We start from the raw sequence: 24,600 nt of genomic DNA, 5'->3' as shown, positions 1-24,600 counted from the left end.
TTTATACTCTTAAAAACAATTTTATTTAACTTCTTAACATATATTTCTAAATAGACTTTGGTATTCCAGTACATAACTCACATATTTAAACAATCACTAGTGCACTAAAATAAATGATATTTGCATTACAAGTATCACTAAAATGTGTGGAGTACATATTTTTGCAACTCCACTTTCAATTACTGCAACATAAGGTTCTAAGTTAGTTATATTATAGTTCTGGAAATACCAATTAAAAGGATCATCTTCATGGAGTCCTTGAAAATTATTTTTGGTCAGCATTTTTTCTGTAATGATCTCTGGCGAATATTTGCTCTCATTTTTAATAACTTGTTCAATTTTAGTAATATGGCTATCATTTTTAGAAACCAGGAATGGTGAGGGAACTTTTTCAATAGTGGATTTACCAGCAGGGCGAGCTGCCATTACTGGATTGAAGGCAGTAACTTGGCCTCCAGGAATTAAAAGGGCTGATAAAGCTGACGGCTCAAGAGCTTGTGAAGTTTGAGACGCAATTCTATTCTGTAATAAAGATTGTAAAGTCGTAGTTGCTCCATAATAGTCACTTGTTCTATTTTCAGTCGTTGTTACGAATATTATTGGATCAAAAGTTGTCTCAGAGGTCATAGGAGTAGTGTCAATAGGTTTAGAAAGTGATGGACGATTTTCTTCAGTATTCCAAAACACTTTATCTTGCGTTAAGCTTGCACCTTCAGTTGAATGTACTTCTGGTACATATTCTTTCTGTAAATTAGTTCCAGGAGTTGTCCAAACTATTCGGCTTGCTACTTTCCCTTCAAGTAATACTGATTCTTCAGAATCTACATCGAAATTGACATTATTATATCCTTGTGTGGTTGAACCATTTATTGTGCTTTCAGTTTTATTCACAGAAGATACATTATAAGAATTAGAATGAATTTTATTGACAACTTCAAGTGATGGAGTTTGATGAATATCAGTGCCAATTGAAAAAGTGGAAGTATCCGGTTTTATATTCGATCCTTCATTAGTAAAAATTCTCTTTTTTTCTTTATTTTCTATTTCTTCATTAATAGTTTTTTTGTTATCTTGATAAACTCTTGTTACTATTCCATTCCTAGTTCCATTTCTTATAGTTTCATTAGTCATTTGTCGTTGAAACATGATACGTGGGTCAACAATTGGTTTAAATCCACCTTCAGTTTCTGGTAAAGGAGTAAATCCTCTATACATCTCAGGTTCTCGGGGTATAAAAGGTTTGTATTTACTTCGTGCTGCTGTTTCTTCTTTCCTATGAGACTTTTTTCGAGAATTTCCCCAAAGATTAAAATTCAAACTAGGTAGAGGAACGCCGAAAAATGTAAATCCAGAACTACCAGGTGATTGCAGTGGTGTTTTCTTCTTCTGAAGAATGATAGGAGGAGCCGATGTTGTTGTTTGAATAAATTTAATTGGTCCGGTTGGTATTTGAGATATTATCGATGACTGGTTTATATTTGAAGGAGATAATTTGTTAGTCATATTGTACGGGACATCAAGATAATCTTCATAATAATCAGGCTCTTGATTAAATTTTGTTGGACTGTGGGTATTCATCCAAGCTGGTGGTGGTCTTTTATCACCCTGTTCTGAAAATTGATATTAATTAAATGAACAGTTTAAAAATTATAAACAATATTTATGTAGAAATCAGTGCTTACGAGAGGACATTAAAGTTTGATCGATCATTTCAGTTTCACAATCAGGATGAACAGGTTCACGTTCTTTTTTATTTAAACAATCAGTACGTGAAAGTCTCATTTCTCTGAAAAGTGTACCGTCAGCACATTTTGGCCCTTCCGATGACGACTGCTGTATCCATCCTCTCAACCAAATCATTCCACAAGAACAAGACAAGGGGTTTCCATCAATATCCAGCACAGCAATGTTAGATCGGAGCCTTTTGAATGCATTCTCATTAATACTGGACATCCTGTTTGTTCGCATGCTCAAGACCCTTAACCTTGGCATGTTATCGAAAGGAGAACCTTGGATTCCACATATTCGATTGTTATCCATCTATTAAAAAGAAAGAAGTAATTAAAACTTCATTTAAAAAAAAAAACAATATTTTTTTTCATAATTACGTCGAAATGAAATATGTAAACATAAGTCTATGCAAAAGAAGCTTTACAATAGAATCATCACCATAATTAACAACGCGCAGCAAATAATTGTTGTTGGCGTAGCATAACGACAAGATTATCAGATGCCGAAGTAATAAGAAAGTTTCACTCTTTATGTGAAAGTGTTTTAAATCACTAGATTTACCTTTAACTCAACAAGCCACTCCAAATCGGCAAGGTTATTATTTGATACCATGGTTAAACGATTGAAGCTAAGATCTAATACTTCCAACGATCGCAAATTCGATATTCCTGCATGTTCAAGACTTGGTAGTAGATTGTAACTCAAATTAAGCAGTAGAATATTGGGAACATTTATGAATGCATTTTGAGCTATTTCTTGAATTCGATTTTCTTGTAATTCTGCAATTTGGAGCAGAGGAAGATCTGTAAAAGCTCCTGTTGGAATCATCTATAAAGTAAATATAATAGCTCATTTAATAATGAATAAGCAGCACGTTGTTTTCAATAATTCATAACATACATAATTAAAATGGAATTTATTCATCAAATAAATGAATTTATTTATATTAACCTGTTTATAATTACAATTAAATAAATTGACATGTTGTGAATCAATTTAAATCATGAGGACAAAGGCAATGTTTTCCTCTTCGTTTTCTTTTTTTTACACAATATGATTTTTTTAAATATCTAGGATTTAGAACGTGACTTGACACTTTTTACTTATTAAATAATTATCATATTTCTTTTACCTGAATTCGATTTTTTCCTAATCGTATAGCTTGTAGTTCTGGCAGATTTTTTATTGCATTTCTTTCAATAACTCTTAAATCATTATTTTCAAGATCGATGACGGTGAGTCTAGGTAATCGATTCAATGCTCCCTCTCTTAACTCCATGATTTTATTTTTTCCAAGCTTCAACTCAAGAAGAGATGTAAGAGTACTGAGAGTATCTGAAGATAGCATTACTAATTTATTAAAGCTCAAATCCAGAACTTCTAAAGATGAAAGCCCATGAAGTGACGCCGGAAGTTCAGATAAAGTGTTATGTGATGCATAAAGTTCTCGTAAGTTTCTATAAAAATATTGTTTATTTATTAGGCCATATAAAATTTCAAACATAGATATTTATAATTAATGTACCAACTTAAATAAACGTAAATAATTAATTAATTATCGGTTAATTATTATTATTCAAGTGATATCTTTAAAGCAAAAGCAAAAAACTATCGCGTCATTATCCAATTAAACTTTCTAGACTCATGTCTATTTTATAGTTACACAATTGAAAGTGTCTCTTAGAGAAAATTTTTGTGTTAATTATGATTTGTCATTCTTTTTTTAACGAAAAATTCGATTTACTAATTTTAGAGAAATAAAAATCCATTACAAATTAATTAATAAACTAGTTTTTGATAAATAATTGATTACCAAAAAAATTCATGTTGATTTACTCAAGATGATTATTTTAATTTTTAAAATAAAGTTCAAAAAGACTCACCTTGTACTGGTAAACGTTGAATGCGGAAACTGTGCAATATTATTCCTTGCTAAATCTAGCCTTTGAAGTTCAATATTATCTACAAAAATATCCGGTCTTAGCACCTCTAATCGATTCCCACGTAAGTTTAAATCCTTTAAAGACTTTAATGGCATGAGACTTCGACCATGGACTGACATGATTCGATTATATCTCAAATCCAATTGTTCCAATCTAACCAGTCCATCGAACGTACCATCTTCAATTATTCTTAGTGCATTATAGCCTAAATTTAGCTTCCTAAGATTTGGCATTTCACTCAAAGCACCTGGTGGTATTCTTTCAATGCCATTGGCGTTTATGTCAAAAGTTCGGAGGATTGGAAGAGCTAGATCTCGTGTTTCCAATGCTGGAAGTTCAACTATTCTATTCATTTGCATATATAGATGTTCAACATTTTTTGGGAGACTTGGAACCACTTCTAGGAGTCTATTCCAACTAACATCCAACTCATATAACTCTGTTAAATGTCTCATAGTCATTGGATGAATGATTGAGATAGCATTGCCAGAAATATTAAGATGTTCTAAAGCAGGAACGTTTATAAAAGCTTCTGGTTCTACCACAGTGATACCATTTCCGCTTAAATCAAGCTTTCGAAGATTAGGTAAATTTGATAGTAATATTGGCTCGATATGTCGGAAATAATTTTCAGATAAATCCAAACCCTAAGGTAAAAAAATACTCGTTTAATTGGTAAACATATATAAATTAATAAATTTAAATTGATTTTAGAATATATTTGTTATTTATACATTATTTGTATGTGAAATAAAGTCATATCACTTATTTGACTTTGATCCGCAGTGTTTATTTTTTATATTAGGAGACTATGAGGTCAGATGGAAGCATTATAAACGCGAATAAATTTTTTTTTCATATTTTTAGAGAAAAAATTTAAATATATCGTAACATATTTCACTTATATTTTATTTTAATACTGATAATTTAAAAAAATGTCAAGTATACCGCACCGATTGGAATTTTTTCAATGTAATAATATTATCAACGACGAGATATGACTTTTAACAATTACGTATTGCTTATAAGAATTTGAATTTGTTATAAACAATTAATAATGGAAAGTTCGTCATGTTAGCACAGACAAAGTAGGCTCAGATTTATTTTTTTTATTTAAAATTCTAAATTAAATATTTTTGGGATCATTTATGCTATCTCAAAACGCCTCTTGAGTTTTATACTTTCAGTGAATTGTAACAGTTTTTTGCAAATAAATGATTGGTAATTTTAAAAATATTATAGAAAGTAAAAGAAAAAAAATATAATTCATTACTTACTTTTAATCCCGGTAAATTCCAAAATGGTGCTTCCATAGAATTTGTAAGTGAATTATTCTTTAACCTAAGTTCTCTTAATGCAGGCATTCCACTAAACGTTTCTCGTTGGATATAACTCAAGTGATTATGATCAAGATGAAGTCGTTCCAGAGTCAAATGACCTCTCAATGATCCATAAGGAATCTCTTCAAGATAGTTATATGAAACGTCAAGAAACTTCAATCTGGGAAGAGCATCCATAATAGCACGAACTTCATTTATTCGTCTTAAATTGTTGCCTATTATCCATAATTCTTCAAGGCTGCTGCCTGATCTTTGAACGAAGAACTCTGGATGAATTCTGCTGATGAGATTATAATTTAAATCCAGAACTCGGAGCATAGGTAACAGTTGGAAAGCTCCAGGGAAAATTTCAGTAATGAGATTTTTTGTAAGATAAAGCCTACTCAATGATGGAAGATTTACAAAGGCTTCTCCTTGGAGACGTGGAATTCTATTCTCAATTAATGTTATAGTCGACAGTACCGGAAGATCCATCATTGCACGACCTACTATTGCTGCATCTGGAATTTTATTATTCTCAAGAGAAACTTCTCGCAATTCTGGAAGATCTACAAAAGCTCTAGGATGAATCCAAGTGATACCACAATTCGTTATGTTAACTAATGAAAGCTTAGGTAGTCCTCTAAATAGTCCAGCTTCTAATCTCATTAATTTTGGACTTCCAAAAATATGTAGTTGCTCTAGATGAGGTAAATCTCGAAAATGCATTGGTGATAATTCAAGTAAAGTAAGAGAATTCACTTGTAAATAACGAAGTTTTGTTAAACCAGAAAATTTAGGAAGTCTTTTCATAGATCTACTTTGAAGTGTGATAGCTTCTAGACCTTGAAGATTATCTAAACTATCCACTGGTAGTGACCGTAAATCAGGTTCAACGATAAAGAGTTCTAATAACGAATCGTGAAGCCCTTCTAACCATCCTGATGATACTCTTTCTAGATGATTATTTCTCAACATTAAACGAAGAACTCGAAGACTTGTAAAGACTTTTCCAGGAAGACTTGGTAAATTATTATTTTCCAATATCAATTCATCTACTGGATGGCTGATATAATGACTTACAGCTTTTAACCCCTCTAAAACTTTAGGTAACTCACTGTGACTGCACCTGAATAGATAATTTTTTTAAATTTAGTGTTTTTTCCTCAAAAAATGCATGGAAAGAAAATTCTAGATAACGATTTCTATAAAGTTAGATTTTTTTATCCAAGATACTACATAAAAGTTGATTAACATTGTAATTGACTTACCATACTTGATATTCCATATCTCTCATAGAACATCTACAAGGAAGAATTTTATCCTGAGGAGGACATCCATATTCCTCTTGCGCATAAGTGAACTTTAGAATAAAAATCAGTAAAATGATAAGGTATAAACCTCCTCCACCTTCTGGCGGCTTACTCATCTTCATCGCCATTTATAGAACATGACCAAATTGTCTTGAATAAAAAATAAAAAATAATTTTTAATTTCTTCAGATTAAATAAAAAATACGGAAATACAGAAAGGAAATATCGAATTAATGTTGAATATGTGTTAAATTTCTGTGGAAACATGTTTCGAAAGTATTTGATGACATGTTATAAGATAAAAATACCGTATACAATAGTGATAATTGGTTTTAAAGAGTATTGCATGGGTTTTTCAATTTCTCAAGATGATGATTTTCAAAAGCAAAGAAGGCAGACCCTGAAAACAAGTGGAAAAATATCCATCGTCATGGTAGTCCAACACGTTTACGTCACGGTCGCGGAAGAAAAAAATTGTCTCTCGTACCGCAAGTAAAGCCAAAGACCGCTAGGACAATCATTCTCCGTTAATAATTGCATTTAAGACCAGAGGACTGTGTGATCATGTTTCGTTATATTTACAAACCAATTCTAATTGTGACCAAGGTAAATATGATGACTTAGCTACTTCAGGCATATCCTATGAATGATTTTCAAAAAAATAAAAATCATTTTTATGCCTCGTTGATAAATAAATAAACAATCATTGTTATCATTAGATGGCTTTCTGAGATAAACTTTATGCTTCGAAGAAAGGGTGATAAATGTCATTTTAGAAAATAATTAATGAAATTATGAAAGGGTTAAAATATGAAATGAACCTAAGAAAGTAAAAAGGAAGAGCTTTAAGAGAATCGTTTCGCGTAAAGTGAAAGTGTATCAAACTTCCTGCATATTTTTCCAGATCTCAGCGGACACTGATACTATCGTCTCTTATGCAACGTTGCATTAAGGTCGTACACCTTAGACACTTGCAAAAAGAAGAATAAAGAAGAATACCAAGTGTAGTCAGTTCAAAATTTCGACATCGAGGTTATTCTTCTGAAGATACCAATTAACAAAAAATAATCTTTTCAATCATTCAAGATGAGAAGAGTAATAATTAATTATAACGAACTATCAATCTATCAAGATTTTTCTACCAACTTTTAAACCAGTGTATCATAAAAATAATCTATTATAAATTTTTACTTATTTATATAAATAAATAATTACCTGCTCCAGTGAGTATTTTACCAATTAATAAAAGAAGATAATGAAAAACTTGTTATAATAATTATGAACTTATTAATAAAAACTATACCGATTGAAAAAAAATAAACAACACAGCATGATAGTCTGACAAAAACAAAATAGAATTCACCGACAAAAAATTTGTCTTATCTACTGCTTGTTACGGATATGAACTAAGTACCGGAGTGTCCAGTAGTGTCCAGAACACGCGGTATAGGTGTACATAATGGGGATAAAAGAAAGAAAACTTGTCTGGGGGAGTCCCCAGACTTGAAGTCAAGTGCTTGCATGAAGATACAAAAAGAGGCGGGGAAAAAGAGAGTATATTGCGAAGTGCGCACCCAAACAGCGTGAAGACATGCTTCCAGGATGTCATTCCTTCCTCTAGTGCACTACAAGCATGACAATTGTCACGCGTTTGAATATGTGATTAAACCGTTCCTCATATTTAATTGAATATTTATCTAAGGAATGAACTTATCGATTTATATTTCCTTAATACTTGTCAATCATTTTTTAAGGTTGATGCCAACTAGATTATATTGTAGTTACGTTCCGACCTAGATACTTTGAAAGTCTTTATATGATTTATAATAATCATTTTATATACTTGATACAAATATTTATTATTCTTCTTTTAAAATTATAATTAGATCAAGTTTTATTATATGGGAAGTATTTAAGTACAGTTTTATATCATCGATGAGCTTGAAAGTAGTCAACAGGTTGGACCAGTCTAGACGAGCCTCTCTAGACATCTCATATAATTATGACGTCATTGAGTTGCAAGGACGTTGAGTACAAAAAATTATTATTGTAGAACGATGATTGCCTTAAACTAGAATATCAACAAGATGCATGTCAATGCAAATACTGTTATGTTATGTAGGAAAACATATTATGAATAATTGTGTATAATATATAGAATAAAAGAATATCCAGGTTTCTGATTGCACCTTGTACTAGAACAATCTCTCGTGCATTCTCCCTCTCGATCTCGTGCCCTCTCTCTATAAAACTGGTTTCAAAAATTCTCAGAATAAATTACTATAAGCTATCATACCTACTGCAGTAGTTCATAGACCGTGAAACGGAAAACAATTGATTCTGCAATACTATTTTCCACATATCATTGATAACAATTAATACAGATTTTTAAGCCTGAATTTAATAGTTGCGTACCTTTGTTAAAATTTTATTTACGAAAGAAACATTATACGTCAGCTAATTTTAGTTTAAAATAATGTTAAGTAGAAAATTATTTTTGTTTCGGCCGAGGATTCTTAAAAATTATTTTAGGCAAATAAATACTAGTAATATTATACCTTCACTGATAAACAATACAACTTCACAGAATGAAGTACTATTTCCTATAGAAAAGTCACCACGAATTTTGATTACAGGTAAGCGTCATTACATAAATCATGTGTTAAAAAAAAATTTCAAAATATTCTGATAGATTACTCTATGAATTTATTTTCTGATAATTCTTGAATATATGTATATTATCAATAAAAAAAAGTACAAATTTTTTTAAATGAATCAAATAATTTTTAATTAGTATTATAATTATCCATAAATCATTTATCATGTAAGTAACGGATGCATAACTAGTACAATAATATTGTTATATCTTATTTTGAAAAATATTTACAATAATCAATCCATTATTGCCTATTTTAGGTGGTCTAGGTCAATTAGGAACAGAATGTGCTAAGCTCTTCCGTAAAAAATATGGAAAAGATAATGTCATTCTTTCAGATATTATAAAACCAACGGATGAATGTTTGTCAGGTGGTCCTTTTATCTTTGCTGACATTCTAGATTTTAAAGGACTTCAGAAAATAGTAGTTAATTATCAAATCGACTGGTTGATTCATTTTAGTGCTCTTTTGAGTGCAGTTGGAGAGCAAAATGTTCCTTTAGCTGTTCGTGTCAATATAGAAGGTATAAAATTAATTGAATAATTAATTATTAAATAAATGTAGAGTTGATAATTAATGTGAAATGTTTTTCCCGATTTCATAAGATAGCTTGTCATTTTGATGTTAATAATAATTAACATGATTAATTGATACTTGTAATGATAAAAAATTTTCTATTCTCTAGTAGACATAATGACAATATGGTCAGAATTTATTTTTCAAGTACTTTGTTGTCATTTAGAAAGTTGGGGTGAAAGTAAATAAAGACGATTTCAAACGCGTTGAGCCTTATAGATGTGACGGTCACTTGATTGTGGATGACTTTTATCTATTATTATTTTTTTTTTGCTTTCTGGAAAAATTAACAAGAGAAAAAGTTTTTATTCATTATTACAACTATAATGAATGAAATTTTACATTAAAATGTACATAATTATCAAATGCAGGAATGCACAACGTTATGGAGTTAGCAAAACAGTATAATTTAAAAATCTTTGTGCCTTCAACTATCGGAGCTTTCGGCCCTGACTCTCCTCGAAACCCTACTCCAAATGTGACAGTACAGAGACCTAGGACAATTTATGGAGTTAGTAAAGTTCATGCTGAGCTGCTTGGTGAATATTATCATCATAGATTTGGGTTAGATTTTCGTTGTTTGAGATTCCCCGGAGTTATTAGCAGTGATCCACCAGGTGGTGGTACAACAGGTAATTTTTTTACAATTTTTATGTAATTACAATAAATGCAATAAGTACTTTACTTAATTTAAATTAATCTTATTTTATTTAATTACTTGCAATAATATTATTATTAGTTAATTATCTAATCATTTAGTTATTATATTATTAAATTTTGATCATTATTGTTGGATCTTTTGTCATACTATTGAGAAATTGTGAAAATAAATATTTTAAGAAATAGTTAAATCTCCAGCACTTTTCTATGCAAGTAGGACATGAGTGTACAGCTATCTGTCTACAGTTAAGGCAATTGCATAATGAGGTAATCGATCTGAAAGAAATTTGAGAACTGGTGAGCGTGAGATTATCGTTTTGTTTATTCCACGACCCATGAAACAGTTAGCTGTTTACAAAAAAATTTTATTGAGTTTTATTTTTTTAGTTTAGGCTTATTGCTATTATTATTATTTTATTCAATAGTTGTGTTTATCATTTTAGATTACGCTGTAGCAGTTTTCCATGAAGGTCTCATGACGAAAAAATATGAATGCTATTTGGAACCTTATACGAAATTACCTATGATGTATATTGAAGATTGTCTCAATGCATTGTTTCAATTTCTTAATACTCCTAATGAATTATTACGTAAGAGAACTTATAACGTTACTGCAATGAGTTTTACTCCTGAAGAACTGTTTGCTGAACTTAGGAAACATATGCCTGATCTTCAAATTACTTATAAACCAGACTCTCGTCAGATGATTGGTAATTATTTTTTTTCGAAAAAAAATTTTAAAGGAAAAATACTATTATTTAACAATAATTTTCATTGGTTGTTTAGCTGAATCTTGGCCTCAAGTATTTGATGATTCAGAAGCCCGTCGAGATTGGGGATGGAAACATAAATATGATCTTCCGGCACTTGTGTCGACAATGATTCAAGACGTTAGTGAAAATTTTCTTCCTAAATATCAAAAACTTAATGAAGTAAATAGTTATGCATAAATAATCAAATACTCTTATATAATTATTATTATTATATACTTTTATAGTTTATAGTTTTTTATTTTGATAAATATAAAAATTTTTTTGGAATATTTTTTTGATACTCTTTCACAGCTTTTTAGATAATTTTTTAATACCTATTTTGTTTTATATATATATATATAAATCATTAAATTGTCAATAAAATAAGAAAAAACACAGATAATTATAATGAGTCACATACGTTCATTTATTACTACCTATTTATTTACATCACTTATGAGTTTTGTAACTCTTTAACATAAAACTTATTAAATTTCATATGTACAATATCTCACCATGAAATAAAGCATTATAATATTCAGCCGTATGTTCCAAAAATTGGAAACATTTAATAAGGAAGTTAAAGGTATCGAACGAAACGAAGACTTTCACTTGTTTCATCTTATAAAGCAATTGGTTTACAAATAATTACATTCACATTCGACGTATTTCCATCGTTATGCAAACGCGATGTACTCAGACTCTGTTGATCTGGAACACGCTCTGGCTTATATACCCCAAGGTATGGAAGAATAAATTTACATTTAACATTATCAATTAAAACAAAACATTAAATAATGCGTACAGTCGTGTTTGAATGCAAGATTACTCACGAATGATAATTTTAAAAAAACGCGTACCTTCCGCTTCATGTCATAAATACTTCGTTTAACTATAAACGATAATTTCGATTTTCTTTGTTCTTGAGAATTTGATAACAAAATTATCCTTGACAGGATACAAAATGGTATAAATTTTTTTTCTATAAATTCCCATGAAACGTACGCAATTGGAATATTTACGATATTATTCATGAAATCAGTCTTGAGAGCAATTGGTCGAATCAGGAACGAGCTGATCGTGATTAGATACTCTGCCGGTAATGTGGGAAACACTAAGAAGTGGTTTCGACAGCCAAGGATGTCTCAAAACATCTTCAGCAATTGGTCTTTCTGATGGCTCCCGCCTTAACAATGCACGAATTAAGCACCGCGCACGTGCACTCAGTGCATCTGGCACAGCAAATTGTCCTCGTGAGATCTTAGCAAACAGTGAGGCGTGTTCAACAGCATTGAAGGGATAACGACCAACTAGCATGGTGTACAAAAGTACTCCAAGCGACCATATGTCAGCTGCTTTGCCTGAATAAGCTCTGCCAGAACGGAGAACTTCTGGCGCAACGTATGCTGGGCATCCACGCCTGTCTGTCAGTTTATCATCATCTTCATCAACAATCACAGCATCTTCGAGACTTTCTAAACGTAGGCATGTTCTGAAATAAATAAAACTACTTAATAAATTTGGAATTTTTTGGATAAAAATTTTATTATCTTATTAACGATATGAACTGAAGCGACTCTATGGGTTAGCTCCGTGACTCACGTCAGTATTATAAAGCTATGAAAGAGATACGCGTCCCGTTTTCTTAACCGACAGCAGCAAGTCTCTATACATAGTTTACATTAGCCGCGTGACTGTAAGACATTCAATTTAGCAAGAGTCTTTGACGATTGAGACATCGGCATAACCGTACCATTGGTAAACCGTTGTGGATAAAACGAAATACAAGGCTTGGCTCTTTTGCTTTAATGTAGCCAAGTGTGAGGGGGAAGTAAGGAGATAGCGTTGGATCAGGGCAGTTATGCAGTGTACTTAACTCACTCGTTGTTGGTAAAACACGGAAGTATATGAGTCCGCGTAATATTCTCTTCAAGTATAGATTGAGCAACGCTAAGAGCTTGGCCCATCGCCTGTATTACCACATGTTTTCGATTTGGACCTCATTCCGCAACTTCACATAGGTGTAAACTTAAATATCTACAAACCGGACTCTTGAGATTAATTAATATTCCAAATCATAGTATACAACACATACCTTCTTACATTCATGCATATATTGAGAAAAAAATTGAGTGCGTCCGGTTGCCCAAAGAGAGAGATAGAAAAGTGAGAGGTCGTTGACATCTGCTTTCTTCGCCAACTTTCACTCTGAAGAAATTAATGAGTTCAAGAACCTCCAATAAAAATTCAAGCACAAGAGATCAACGTGATTGCGAAACACTCGAATGATGACCGATTGATTGAAGACTTGGAATGTAGAAGAGAAAGATAAAAGATAGAGAATGGAAAGAATTAAGAACAGTAAACGAGACAAAGAGGAGAAAGATAGAGATTGTCACAAGGAAGATATTATATTACACGTGGCTTTTAGAGATGAATCTTTCAAATTTCCTATTTTGAAGCGAATGAATGCAGATGAATAAGTGGAGGAGGAGTTAGACAAGAGTCTGGACAGTTCGGTTTGCTAAATCCGGCATGAGTTCGTTGGCCGGAGCATCCGTGTTGTTGAAAGACGCCAAGGAGAAATTGTATAACGAGATACTTGAGCAAGCAACTGAGAAATATGAGTACTTGAAATCGATATGAGAATAATTAAAAACGATAAATCTGGAAAGAAAGACTGTGAAATAGGAGGGAAAGGAACCCTCAGGCTAACAGGGCACGGCAAGAAAAACAACCACACGTTTCTTAATTATATATACACGAAGGTGGTTTCAAAACGCTCCAGTCGATGAACCAATATACTTTTCTGACTTGCAGCAACACGTGCCCCCCTCCTCTTCTTTACTTACATTACATTACATTTTGCTCTTTTAGCTCCCACTCATTTTTCCTTCTCTCTCATTCTTTCTTGTCTCTCATTCCACCGTGGTCGTTCATGTGCAAGAGCATGTGCGACGCGCCCGGGCTCGAGAGCCACAGGAATGCGAGCACAGCGATTAGCTAACAGAAATGCATGCGAGCCGGTTCCCGGGCTCGGTCTGCTGTGACTGTGGCATCTACAACAACTATGAGGTGGAATATTTCTAGAGGCCAGTGCTTTTACAATTTTCAATTTCCCAGACACTGAGTTCAATCACACCCTAGACTGCCTTGCTCTTCAACCTCGATCTTGTCTTTCATTTTTCCATACAAAGATAACACAGGTTTTCATAATTTCCTGAAGCTCTTTATCATAAATGACAGATATCAAGATTATTTATCGATAGTATTTTATATTTAAATATAATTAATATTTAGTCCCATAGTATTGCTTCAGTTTAATCATTTTCATTGATAAAAATTTACCTTGCTTCATCAGCAAATACGAATTTCCTGAGTTTGAGATCCCTAAGTACAACACCATTCTCGTGGCACTTAGCAACTGCTTTAGCAGCCTGTCGAAAAAGTCGCCTCGCCTCGGGCTCCCTCAGTCTCCTCCTCACTCTGACGTAGGCATGAAGATCACCATGATGGCCTTCCAGAAGCAAGTATCTCTTACCTCCAGAAGCATCTACAATCCCAGCAACTCCACTTGCTGCTTCTGTACCTTCCAATCTGAGGTGAGCTTGTAAAAGAGCTTCACCGCCTTTGTCGCTTGCCGCGAGAGCCTGAAAACACACGCATTCGTTATTGCGAATTAGCAATGAATTACCAAACGTCTTTTACCATGTCAAGGTTTTATGGCGAAGGTTTATCGTAAAGGGAGGCGGTACTTTAAAAAAAAAAAATTTATAAAAAAAGAAAAAAAGACCCACGCTAACTGGTTTTAAATGTAATTAAATGAATAATTAGAGTTTGACTTTGAAATTTAATTGACAATCATGGTAGTGATGACGATGATGATGATTACGATGTTGTCCGGGAGCGGATCTGGGGCTTACGAAAGCCAACTCGTGAGGACGTAATCATCAATTGAATTCAACGCCCCTGTAACTGTGATTATGAATAAAATGAACACATACATCTACTAAGAGAAACAGTCCTTGTGTTTGTTCACGAGATGCTGATGAAACTCTTATTGTATAACACGTAGTAAAATGTTAATAACAACGTCGTACATAAGAGTGTAAGAGAGACTATAATGCAGAAATATACTGAAATTATGAACGTGGGAAAATAAAGTGCATTTTTTTTAGTCTCGAGTTAAAGAAATAAATGATGAATGTAGATCCGGATTCTCACCTTGGCAACGAGTTGTTGACCGGTTTGAACATCAACGCATCGGTAGAGAGCACTGCCCTCAGCCGGTCCAACAAGTAGGAATCTGTCTCCAAGGATCGTGGGACCATGATGAGCTGTTGGAACTGATTCACAGCTTGGAAATACAACTGGAGGTACTGTTTCCTCGCAACTTGATTGATTGACATCTTGATGGCCGTTGGTATTGACCAGGAACTTGCCGTTGTTAGTTCTTGTCACTGTTAAATTACGATTAGCCAATCTCATATTGCACGAGAACACGTTAGCTTTTTATTTCTCAGTTTTTTAGGCACACACTGAAATACTTAGCGCACTCTTTGATTGTCCCAACCACAATTAACGTTTACTCCACACTAGAGTATAATCGCAATGACAATAATGACCTTCGCAGAATTGGAACACTTTGCTGGTGTTTATTTCTAGTCAGTTTTTTTCTTCTTTTAATCGTTATACTCCCTACTATAACTTTATCTATCTTCACCACACAATTGTGTGTGTCACCACTTGTAGTATCTGTTAATCCTTTTTACACTTTTATACGAACCACAATTGCATTATTAACATCATGGCTTCATACATCTTTACCCAAGTTAATTATTTAAAAACAATTTTCAGGTAACTGTGTAGTAATTTAAAATATTTATTAACAGTTCATATCACTTTTTATCAATTTTTTAAGCTTTTAACACTTTTCGTTTGTTACATCAACTAGTAACCCTGGACGGAGTAAGAAACTGCATGTTGTTGATACCCCAGTCATTCAGTTACAGTTATCCTATAAACCAAAATAAAAAGTATGTTAGTAGTTGGTTCATTTATATAAAAAATAATGACATACAAAGCATAAGAGTGACTTTAATCATAACCATTAAAAGACATATCATCATGATAACATTAGTACAACCGTGGAATAAGTAAAGGAAATTAAGGCCATGAAATATACTCAGTGATATACAATAATTGTTGATAAAGATAAAATTAATGAATATTAGGTATCAATATATACATAATCATGACTATGTACACTTAACCAATAGTTTAGTATCGCAAGTTAAGAGCCGCGTGATTCAGACAACGTGATTTCAGCACAGCCGTGATTTGCTTTCGACATCCGTCTATACGGTTGTGTAATTACCACGCAGATCGAGTGGGGATCGTTAAGGTCAGGGGTATCATGCTGGAAGGTATCTGTTTAACGAATCATCTTCCCATTATCATATCAGTCTGATAGAAAATCTATTCAACATTTAACTATTTAAATTTTGCAATTTCTCGCGCCATTTTCTGCGCATGATTCGCTCTTCCGTATCTTTTTTCTTGGCCACGCATGTGTGACGCGCCTTGGAAAATGGCTTCTCGATAGTATTACACATATATATCCTATAAAAGATATCAAGTCAAGGATGTATGTTAATGAAGATCAACTTATGATTGTACTGATTGATTTTGATGATTCGAAGTCAATGAATATGGTGAAAAAAATGATAATGGACGGCTGAATTTTCAGTTTTCATTAAGTATGATGTACTCCAGTGCTGTGGGATCATATTTCATTCTACGACCTTGGTGCACAGACACAATGATATCGATCGGAGTACGATTCAAAGTAGGGGAGACCCGTGATGCGTGTCGTATCGGTCTGAGCCCCTTCCACCACTGTTGATATCATAAGTATCTGACGAAATTGGGCGAGCATGGCGTATAGAAGCGGTAAACTGACTTGTCAGAAGAAAATACGACTTGGTTACATGATGAAATGCTGTTGTTTCTTACGGTTACAAGACCGGATAGTCAGATATCCTTCGCTAAGGTCAAAATGGCCGAATCCAGAAAACAAATATAATGACAAATATCATGACAATATATTTATTTTATTTAATTTTTATTTTAAAAAATTAATCCTTTCAAATGAACAGATTTCTTACTGCTTTTGTAATACCAAACTATACTATTGCAGTAAATATGAGAAATATGAAAGAGGTTATAAAATAATCTCTTTATTTATGAACTTGAAAAAATGACGTAAGACAACCTAACAACCACTTAAAGTTGTTTTACACATCAACATGATGAAAACCATTTACATCATATGATTAGAAATGAAAATCAGAGCAACGAAAACACGAGAACACCAAAAGGAGAAGATGAAGAAGCATGAGAACATTTCAAAGAGAAATCCTTCGATGTAAACACATTCACTTAGAAATTAATGATTGACTAACTTGAGATATATTAACGTCAATGACCAGCCACTGCACTTTGCACTTCAATCTTTGCCACATTATTAAACTGATTCTCCAATAAACTCGAATTTAAAATTTTAATAGCTTTCAACATCAACTCATGAAAGGAAAAGTGGTCAAAAAAACACATTAAAAAATTACCTCAAGTATATTTGATTTTGTACGTCGCCGTTCGTTTCTGAACGAATTAATCCTTCTCTCATGAGAAACTAATGATGAATAATCCTTCTTCTTCCAACAAAAAATTCGTATAAATCGTTTACACGAATTAATAAATTCTTCAGTGTTACCAGTGTCAAATTCGAGTCAGAATGAATAAGACTAATTGTTTCCCAGCGGATTGATTTAAACAAAGAAGCAGAAATGATTCTATTGTAAATCGGGACGGTCCAAAAGGACTTGGGCCGACCTCCGCTCAGAAACGACGGCGACAACACGAAGAAAATGTGCGAGCAACACCAACCGTACGCGCCATTGTGCAACTGACGACTGAACAGCTTGCCGTTCGCTCGACCTAAACCTGAACGAACCAAGCAGCAGCGCTCGGGGTCGTCGTCATTCGTTCGTAGCCGGTTAGCTGGTGGTTGATTACATACACTACGATACATCACTACGTTCGTTAGTCATCCGTGTATGTATGATTCATATGTATTAGTTACTCAGCGCATGCGTGTACTAACTAACTTGATTTTCAAGCATTCTCTATTCCAAGCACACAATTATGCTACTAAGAATGTATAATAATCTGTATACGTGGGTCAACGCAGCCAAGACCACGTCAACTGCGATTTGCCTACAGCCTTCATGGGCATGATATGATAATTGCGCTACGTGGACTCCTAAAAATTGATTACTCTGTAATCTAAATGATTCGCCATAACAAAGAATAAGTATGCCATTAATGATAGGTACTTATTATTTGTTACAGTATAAAAATCATATTGAATAATTAAAAAACTAAATATTTTTTTTTAAATAAACACCACTTTTACGGGATGATACAGTTATTATAATATTCGCGAAATATACAGGTGTAATGGTAATTTTTAACAAGATTAACTCTAAAATACATAATAACAGATTAAGGTGAACTAGATACAGAAATTGAATTATACAGTATACATTGATATTTATTAAATGATAAAGTATTGTTAGTGAAAATATAAACAATGTGATAATTTACTTATGAATATAAGATTAATTAATTCATTGATAAAATAATTAATGGTTAGTCAATTACTAATAAAAAATCGGTATGAGTGAATTTTCAGAGCAAATACCTAAATTTGGTATCAATTAAAAATGTATTTAGTTCACAACTGTTACCTAAATTGCTATAATTAGTTGGAAATAATTGACCCAAACTGTTCACATGTGAAACATTTAACACACATTTTTTTCACATCATACAAATAATACTTATAACAAAAACAAATATTGAATCTTCATCTTTAGATAATAAAATTAATAGAGAGGTTACCTGAAGAAAAAACTCGACGTAAAGAATAAATAAAGAACTGGATTAATTACAAACCGTTAGAAACAGCTGGTCGTTAGTTAAGCTCGTTATGATACATAAATTACAAAAAATCATTAAGAATAGATTACTTGAAAATATGCAATTGAATGTGTAGTTGACAAGCTTATTGTCAGTATCCATTGCAAACGATAACGCAATAAGACAGCGAGCTCGAGGTGGCTTTTTCTTGCGCCAGGGAAAACTTTCCGTTTGAAATATCATACCAACTAAAATTAATATTAAAAATTAATTTATCTTTCATTGTTACACATCATTTATCTGTCATTTAAAGCATAAGGGAGGCTTATTTGGCCACGGAATGTCAACATGTACGTCTAGTCAACCGGACGTACCCGAACGATGACGTAGCCGATAACGCGCGGAAAAAGGAATTTGAAATCTATTCTCATCACATCCGCCGGTGTGGTTTCATAAAAAATAACATTAGCCATATTTTTGATAATTTATTCCATCTGTACTTCCTAAATCATTTATTTATGGTTTTAAAAAAATTATGTTATATCTATTATACGAACGTTTTACTTTGGATTTTTTTGTTCTTTGATTTGTTTGATTGTAATCAATTAATCGTTACAATGATAAATAAATTTTGAATGAAATTGATAATAAAATATGTATAAATAATAAGTAAATCATCCTTGATGGTAGTGTGGGAATACAGAATGAATTATACAATACTTATAGTGACAAAAGATATACTTAACTCAATTCAAGCATGATTGCGTGAGACTTGGATCGCAAGAGTTAGTTTCCAAACTCGATTATTAGTCAACGGTTTTTATTAGACGCCAATTTCATATCTCTCGGTTATTTTAATATTACGTAGGCGCGTCCGATTGCAATTATGTATATATTTACCTTAATATAACATGATGATGTTTGTGTATCGAATGGCGAAATTTTATTCAACTTTTTCTATATTTTACTTTTATCTGGTTTGCTTTACTCCTAATACCTATAACTATTGTATTCATATTTTCAGATGCCTATGTACGTGTTCAGGAGCACGATATATGTAATATACTTCTCGGGTTCGACGGCACCAAGGTCGAGATTACCAGCGTTGATGTGATCAACTCAGTCACTAAGGTTACTGAAAATATGGATCGCATGTATTAATACACGTCATCATCCTGATGAATCGGTTACCTACTTTATATCTACAAAACGCGAATTATCATCATGAGTCGACTAATTATCATCGATACATTAATACTCTTTCCATGTACCTTATAGTGTTTATACTCATTATTTAAGGTATTTTCTATGACTAATTAATTTCAATACTTACATCATCTTTTTTTGCAGACTTTCTTGGTAAACAAAAATTATGCAGTTGTTGACAGTTTCAAGAATATAACAACTGTATACATATATTGCTTCAATAAATGGATAAAATCGGCCAATCATTCAGAGAAGTTGGCGTAATATTGACTTATGAATACTGAGAGAATATGAGAAAGAGAAAAAATTTGTTCATTAATGTTTCATCAGAAGATTTTATGTCACCATTAAGTAAAAAAGGTTCGTCATATTTATGTTTTACACTGCGAGTTTTTTTTTAGCTTTCAAGATATTTCGTTTATGTATGATTATTTTATATTACAAAACATTTATCAATCATTAAAAAATAAATTCTGATAAAATGACATGAATGAGTGTTTTATCATCATTAGATTATTTTATTTAGCAGCTTTTTCAAACATTGTGAGCCAGTTGATGAAGTAGAATATTTTTTGGGTACTGGAAATAAATATTTGAATCCTGGTTTAATTTTAAAAATTGTGTATGTGGATAAGCTGAATGTATTTATATAGGTTAGAGGAAGTGAATTTCATGAGCTTCCTCCCTACACAGTTGAACTAAATCTAAACGTGATAGCGTGTTATTTTAAACTGTCAATGTACATCCGCCTGACATAAGTACACTTTTGAATTTCACAAGACGTCTCCATAAAGCATTGATTGATATGTACTATTTATTGATACGCTTAAATAATAAAAATAAAAGAAAATGTTGATACAGTTTGCTTTGATATGCGAAATTAATTCTAAAGTTCATGAGAACATTTATTTATCAAGCACGTGAGTGTAAAATGTATATTGGTCAATAATTTAAAAATTTTATATATCGTGGTTTAATGTACTTAAATGGAAGAAGTGAATGGTGGTATATAAAGCCAATCCTAGGCATAAGAATCTGTACGAGAAATCCTTGCAAAAAACCAAGTTAAAGATTAAACGAATCTCAATGTCATTGAACTACCTGAGAGAAGCCTTCGGGGCCTCTCGTTCAATTTTTGCCAGGGTATTTTTGCGCAATGTGAAATTGATGTTGCGATTTGGAAACTGGCCGACTTGAAAACAAGTTTACTCTCATATTTAGCCAACTCCAAAGGGAAACGATACGCATATAATGAGTACTGAAGGCATATTTTCTATTAACTCCAAAAAATTATTTTTTTAATCCTATAATTTATTCAATATTTATAAAGAGTTTAAATTATAACAGTTGAATTTTTTAATAAATTTTTAATATTTTTTTACGAATTTGTTAAAAAATTAGATGTCGTTGAAACATTCTCACAAATATTGAAAGTTATTACTCAGAAGTACTAATTCATTTCCAACTTCAATAATTAACTTTTGAATGTACAGTTAGTAAAAAGATTTATTACAATTATTTTATCATTTCAATTCAAGTTTTTTATATTTATTTGAATTAATCATTGAAACAATTCTTTGGGCATCAAGACAACTATATATGATTTTTAAAACAAGCCTTTGCGAGAATAGAATTGCAAAAGATAACTTTCATTTTCATGAAAACTTCGATTCTTATTGCTCAAATAAATAACAAATATATTAATATATCAAATTACTAAATCCGTCCATAAAAATTGTAATTGTTGTAACAAATATTGTGTAAAAAAATGAAGTAAATATCTTGAAAGTAAGAAATAAAAATCTTCCATAATATTGTCGATAATTTTGCATGTAAATTATCCCAGGTGTATATTCCACTGATACAAACAATGATGAGTAAATAAAAGAACATACGTGACTGTTATCTGTCCTCGATAAAATGCTCAAGTGACCAAGTATCATTGTTGACCGTAAGAACCTCAGCTGTTTTTTTTTTCTTCATGATATTTTTCTGTTAATTTAAAACAATTTCGCTGACTGATATCACGTATTTAATATTCTTACAGTAATCATTGGGAAATTAACGATAGCAGTATCAATTCTATCTTGCGATAATCCTCAGGCGATCGCGAATGAGTGAAGGCGTTCATCGATAAGTCGACCGCATTCCTGTATGATGGTGTAACATTGCTGAAAGAATTGCCATTTCCAGAAGTAATATGATAATATTCTATTGACTTAACAATGAATTATTTTCTTGTATACTAACAATAATTACATTTTCTTCATCAGGTTTGTCTATTTTCCAGCTTCATGTTTCTACAGACCAACTTAATATTTTGCAATCCAACTAGAGGTTAGCGTCAGTTGTAGCAGACCAAGCATACACATGATCAAGACATTATCAAACGCAACAAGACCTAAAGAAGCCAATAGATATAGTGTAAAAGACCGGATACGCTGGAGAATAGTGGTATGACCTCGTGGAAGGTTAGGAATACCATCCATTCACCGTGACATCCGTTGGTTTGTGGATGGAGTTTATCAGACACTTTCATGGATTATACTGCTTAATAGTATAGCCTCTATGTATCTCTTAGGGATTCACAGTGACAAATACATCCGGACGTAAGATGCTTGTCTGCTTTATGAGATATAATCGTTTATGCTTTCATCCGTTATGACGTTGATATTTGAGTAAACTTCATAAATAAAAATCCCAACTCTTAATCGGATTTTTTTTTATTCAACTCAAATAACAGATCAAATAATGATTACAAAAACAAAGTTAAAAAAAGGACAAATTGTTAGTTAACTGATTTATTACCAAGAAGAGAATCCTTGGAAGTCGGCTGCTGCAACAAAATGTCATGGTTTGCAATCAAAGCTGGTAAGGCTAATGCACGAGTGACTTTGCTTGAACATTAGCATGCTTGTACAGACATTTGTGCACATGCCACGCATCTTACTGTGTGCGTTTTACCTTCAGAATGTCTGGTACCGTACCTCTGGCCAGCCAATGAACTGTTTAAAAGTATCCAGCCGGTTTTAAAATTTTTTTAACCATTAAACTTGTCTATTATCATTTTCTACCTTCACAATTCATTGAATTTCATCATTCTTTCGTTAATATAGATATAGATATTATTTAAATCTTTTTCAGTTAGTGCAATAAAGCACATACACTTGATATTAGATTTCAAATACTTGATAAATAAATATTTATAATGAACATAAAATTTGCCACCATATTTTTATTAGACTTTTCTTTTACTTTTATATCTAATCATTAATTCGTCGATAACATTTGTGCCTATGTTACTGTAATATTCATATTCTTACAAATAATCTGACAGTTAACATTTTTGCATTAATCGAAAAGCTGTGAAAAAAGTTAATAAATAAGTGATAAGGTGGTATTAATGCGCAATAACGGAATTAATCATTTATGTTATATCAGACTATTAGGAAAAATTTATCATTCGAAAATAGCCAAGTAAAAGAAGGTACGATAAATTCAAAAGCTAAACGACAACGCCTACACTTCATTGTCCAATATTTTATTTCCGGTTTGTGTTCAATTGAGTTCGACTTTGGGCTGACAGTTGTCTAAATGTTGACTAGGCGTATCGAAAGGTGCACAAAGGAGCAGCACCGAAGATTATTAAAAAGACATGTGTGTATATGTGTGCGTGTGTGTGTGTGTGTGTGTAGGAGGTTAAACTACTTCAGGAATGACCTCAATGGTGGTCGAAGCAGGATACGCATGTTTTCAAGCCCTTCGTTTTTTTTTTATCTTTTCCTTCAAAGGCTAACTTGCACAAGCGTAATGTAAGGATCGGGCTTGGTATATATGAAGACTCTTCGTGCATAAAGTAAGCGCGTGGCAGCGTAATTACATATCCGTTCCAACAGCCTGGGGGTTCTTCGATTTATGGTATCCAAACACCGTCTGGTTATGAACGCTGTTGCTCACTTGTAGGCGTATACCAATAACGAGTATAAGGATGACTAATTGCTCATCTTTAGAATTGATGGAATGTCGGAAAAATGTCTCGTGTTTAACTCTTTTCGCCGAAATGGATAAAACTTTTGCAGTCTGCTCTTAATTAAGTCTCATTTTTTAGGCCAGTCGGATGTCATTCAGACATTGCGACATCCTCTGTCTCCTACTTTGAACTCGAGACGAATTTGAAGGATAAAGGTATATTAACAAATTAAGGGTCTATTGGGTATATTCTTATTTTAGACATCACATAAGTAGTTCACAAAAATCAAAATAAAAAATTCACACACCGATGTTTTTTATATCATTCATTGTCACTTTAAAAAAAAATTTTCAACATTTCCTTTCTTCAGTAAAAAAGCTCTTTATTTTCAATTAAAAAACTAAATATTTTAAATGTAATTTAAATTATTCTATCATTGTCAAAATTGATCTATTTTATTTAAGTATTTTTTGAAAAGTTTATGACTCTT

The 24,600-nt window shown here is 32.3% G+C and overlaps 3 protein-coding genes and 1 long non-coding RNA gene across 8 annotated transcripts; 2 read left to right on the top strand and 2 right to left on the bottom strand.

Moving 5' to 3' along the window:
* Positions 1-37: 37 nt before the first annotated feature.
* atk (artichoke) lies at positions 38-7,622 on the bottom strand. 2 transcript variants are annotated; one of them, XM_035082615.1, is made up of 8 exons: positions 7,522-7,622; positions 6,265-6,456; positions 4,952-6,122; positions 3,615-4,321; positions 2,864-3,188; positions 2,293-2,559; positions 1,683-2,040; positions 38-1,610 (listed from the first exon to the last, which is right to left on the bottom strand). In XM_035082615.1, the coding sequence occupies exons 2-8, from the start codon at positions 6,432-6,434 to the stop codon at positions 97-99; spliced, it is 4,512 nt and encodes a 1,503-aa protein (XP_034938506.1). In that variant the 5' UTR covers positions 6,435-6,456; positions 7,522-7,622; the 3' UTR covers positions 38-96. The 2 variants fall into 2 exon arrangements, with proteins under 2 accessions (XP_034938506.1, XP_034938507.1); XM_035082616.1 differs by lacking the exon at positions 7,522-7,622 and having other exon boundaries at positions 6,265-6,555.
* Positions 7,623-8,601: 979 nt separating this feature from the next.
* Positions 8,602-11,250, top strand: Tdh (L-threonine dehydrogenase). The gene is made up of 5 exons (XM_035082579.1): positions 8,602-8,942; positions 9,223-9,486; positions 9,911-10,171; positions 10,643-10,909; positions 10,986-11,250. The coding sequence occupies exons 1-5, from the start codon at positions 8,783-8,785 to the stop codon at positions 11,147-11,149; spliced, it is 1,116 nt and encodes a 371-aa protein (XP_034938470.1). The 5' UTR covers positions 8,602-8,782; the 3' UTR covers positions 11,150-11,250.
* A 101-nt stretch (positions 11,251-11,351) lies between these two features.
* On the bottom strand, positions 11,352-17,951 carry LOC118066506 (tribbles homolog 2-like). 2 transcript variants are annotated; one of them, XM_035082581.1, is made up of 4 exons: positions 17,578-17,951; positions 15,176-15,968; positions 14,300-14,601; positions 11,352-12,443 (listed from the first exon to the last, which is right to left on the bottom strand). In XM_035082581.1, the coding sequence occupies exons 2-4, from the start codon at positions 15,437-15,439 to the stop codon at positions 11,990-11,992; spliced, it is 1,020 nt and encodes a 339-aa protein (XP_034938472.1). In that variant the 5' UTR covers positions 15,440-15,968; positions 17,578-17,951; the 3' UTR covers positions 11,352-11,989. The 2 variants fall into 2 exon arrangements, with proteins under 2 accessions (XP_034938472.1, XP_034938473.1); XM_035082582.1 differs by lacking the exon at positions 17,578-17,951 and adding an exon at positions 17,416-17,570.
* A 1,680-nt stretch (positions 17,952-19,631) lies between these two features.
* LOC118066509 (uncharacterized) lies at positions 19,632-23,260 on the top strand. Of its 3 annotated transcripts, none has more exons than XR_004690260.1 (5): positions 19,632-19,719; positions 19,959-20,201; positions 20,285-20,500; positions 21,987-22,335; positions 22,414-23,260. It is a non-coding gene; the product is annotated as an uncharacterized lncRNA (long non-coding RNA). The 3 variants fall into 3 exon arrangements; XR_004690259.1 differs by having other exon boundaries at positions 19,959-20,233; XR_004690258.1 differs by having other exon boundaries at positions 19,959-20,500.
* The last annotated feature ends 1,340 nt before the right edge of the window (positions 23,261-24,600 follow it).

The sequence above is a fragment of the Chelonus insularis genome, unplaced genomic scaffold (genome assembly GCF_013357705.1).
Source record: "Chelonus insularis isolate UGA/USDA-ARS -01 unplaced genomic scaffold, ASM1335770v1 contig_347_pilon, whole genome shotgun sequence".
Taxonomy (NCBI): Eukaryota; Metazoa; Arthropoda; class Insecta; order Hymenoptera; family Braconidae; genus Chelonus; species Chelonus insularis.
This window is presented reverse-complemented; position numbering and strand designations above follow the sequence as displayed.

Bases quoted from the DNA above. Each gene is read 5' to 3' on its own strand.
- Tdh (XM_035082579.1), top strand. From the start codon at position 8,783: ATGTTAAGTAGAAAATTATTTTTGTTTCGGCCGAGGATTCTTAAAAAT. The intron at 8,943-9,222 runs GTAAGCGTCATT...TGCCTATTTTAG, and splicing joins ACCACGAATTTTGATTACAG to GTGGTCTAGGTCAATTAGGA. The intron at 10,910-10,985 runs GTAATTATTTTT...TTGGTTGTTTAG, and splicing joins AGACTCTCGTCAGATGATTG to CTGAATCTTGGCCTCAAGTA.
- atk (XM_035082615.1), bottom strand. From the start codon at position 6,434: ATGGCGATGAAGATGAGTAAGCCGCCAGAAGGTGGAGGAGGTTTATAC. The intron at 2,560-2,863 runs GTAAAAGAAATA...TTTACTTTATAG, and splicing joins TAGGAAAAAATCGAATTCAG to ATGATTCCAACAGGAGCTTT. The intron at 2,041-2,292 runs GTAAATCTAGTG...TCTTTTTAATAG, and splicing joins AGTGGCTTGTTGAGTTAAAG to ATGGATAACAATCGAATATG.
- LOC118066506 (XM_035082581.1), bottom strand. From the start codon at position 15,439: ATGAGATTGGCTAATCGTAATTTAACAGTGACAAGAACTAACAACGGC. The intron at 14,602-15,175 runs GTGAGAATCCGG...GTGTGTTTTCAG, and splicing joins GTCAACAACTCGTTGCCAAG to GCTCTCGCGGCAAGCGACAA. The intron at 12,444-14,299 runs GTAAATTTTTAT...TATTTATTTCAG, and splicing joins GTATTTGCTGATGAAGCAAG to AACATGCCTACGTTTAGAAA.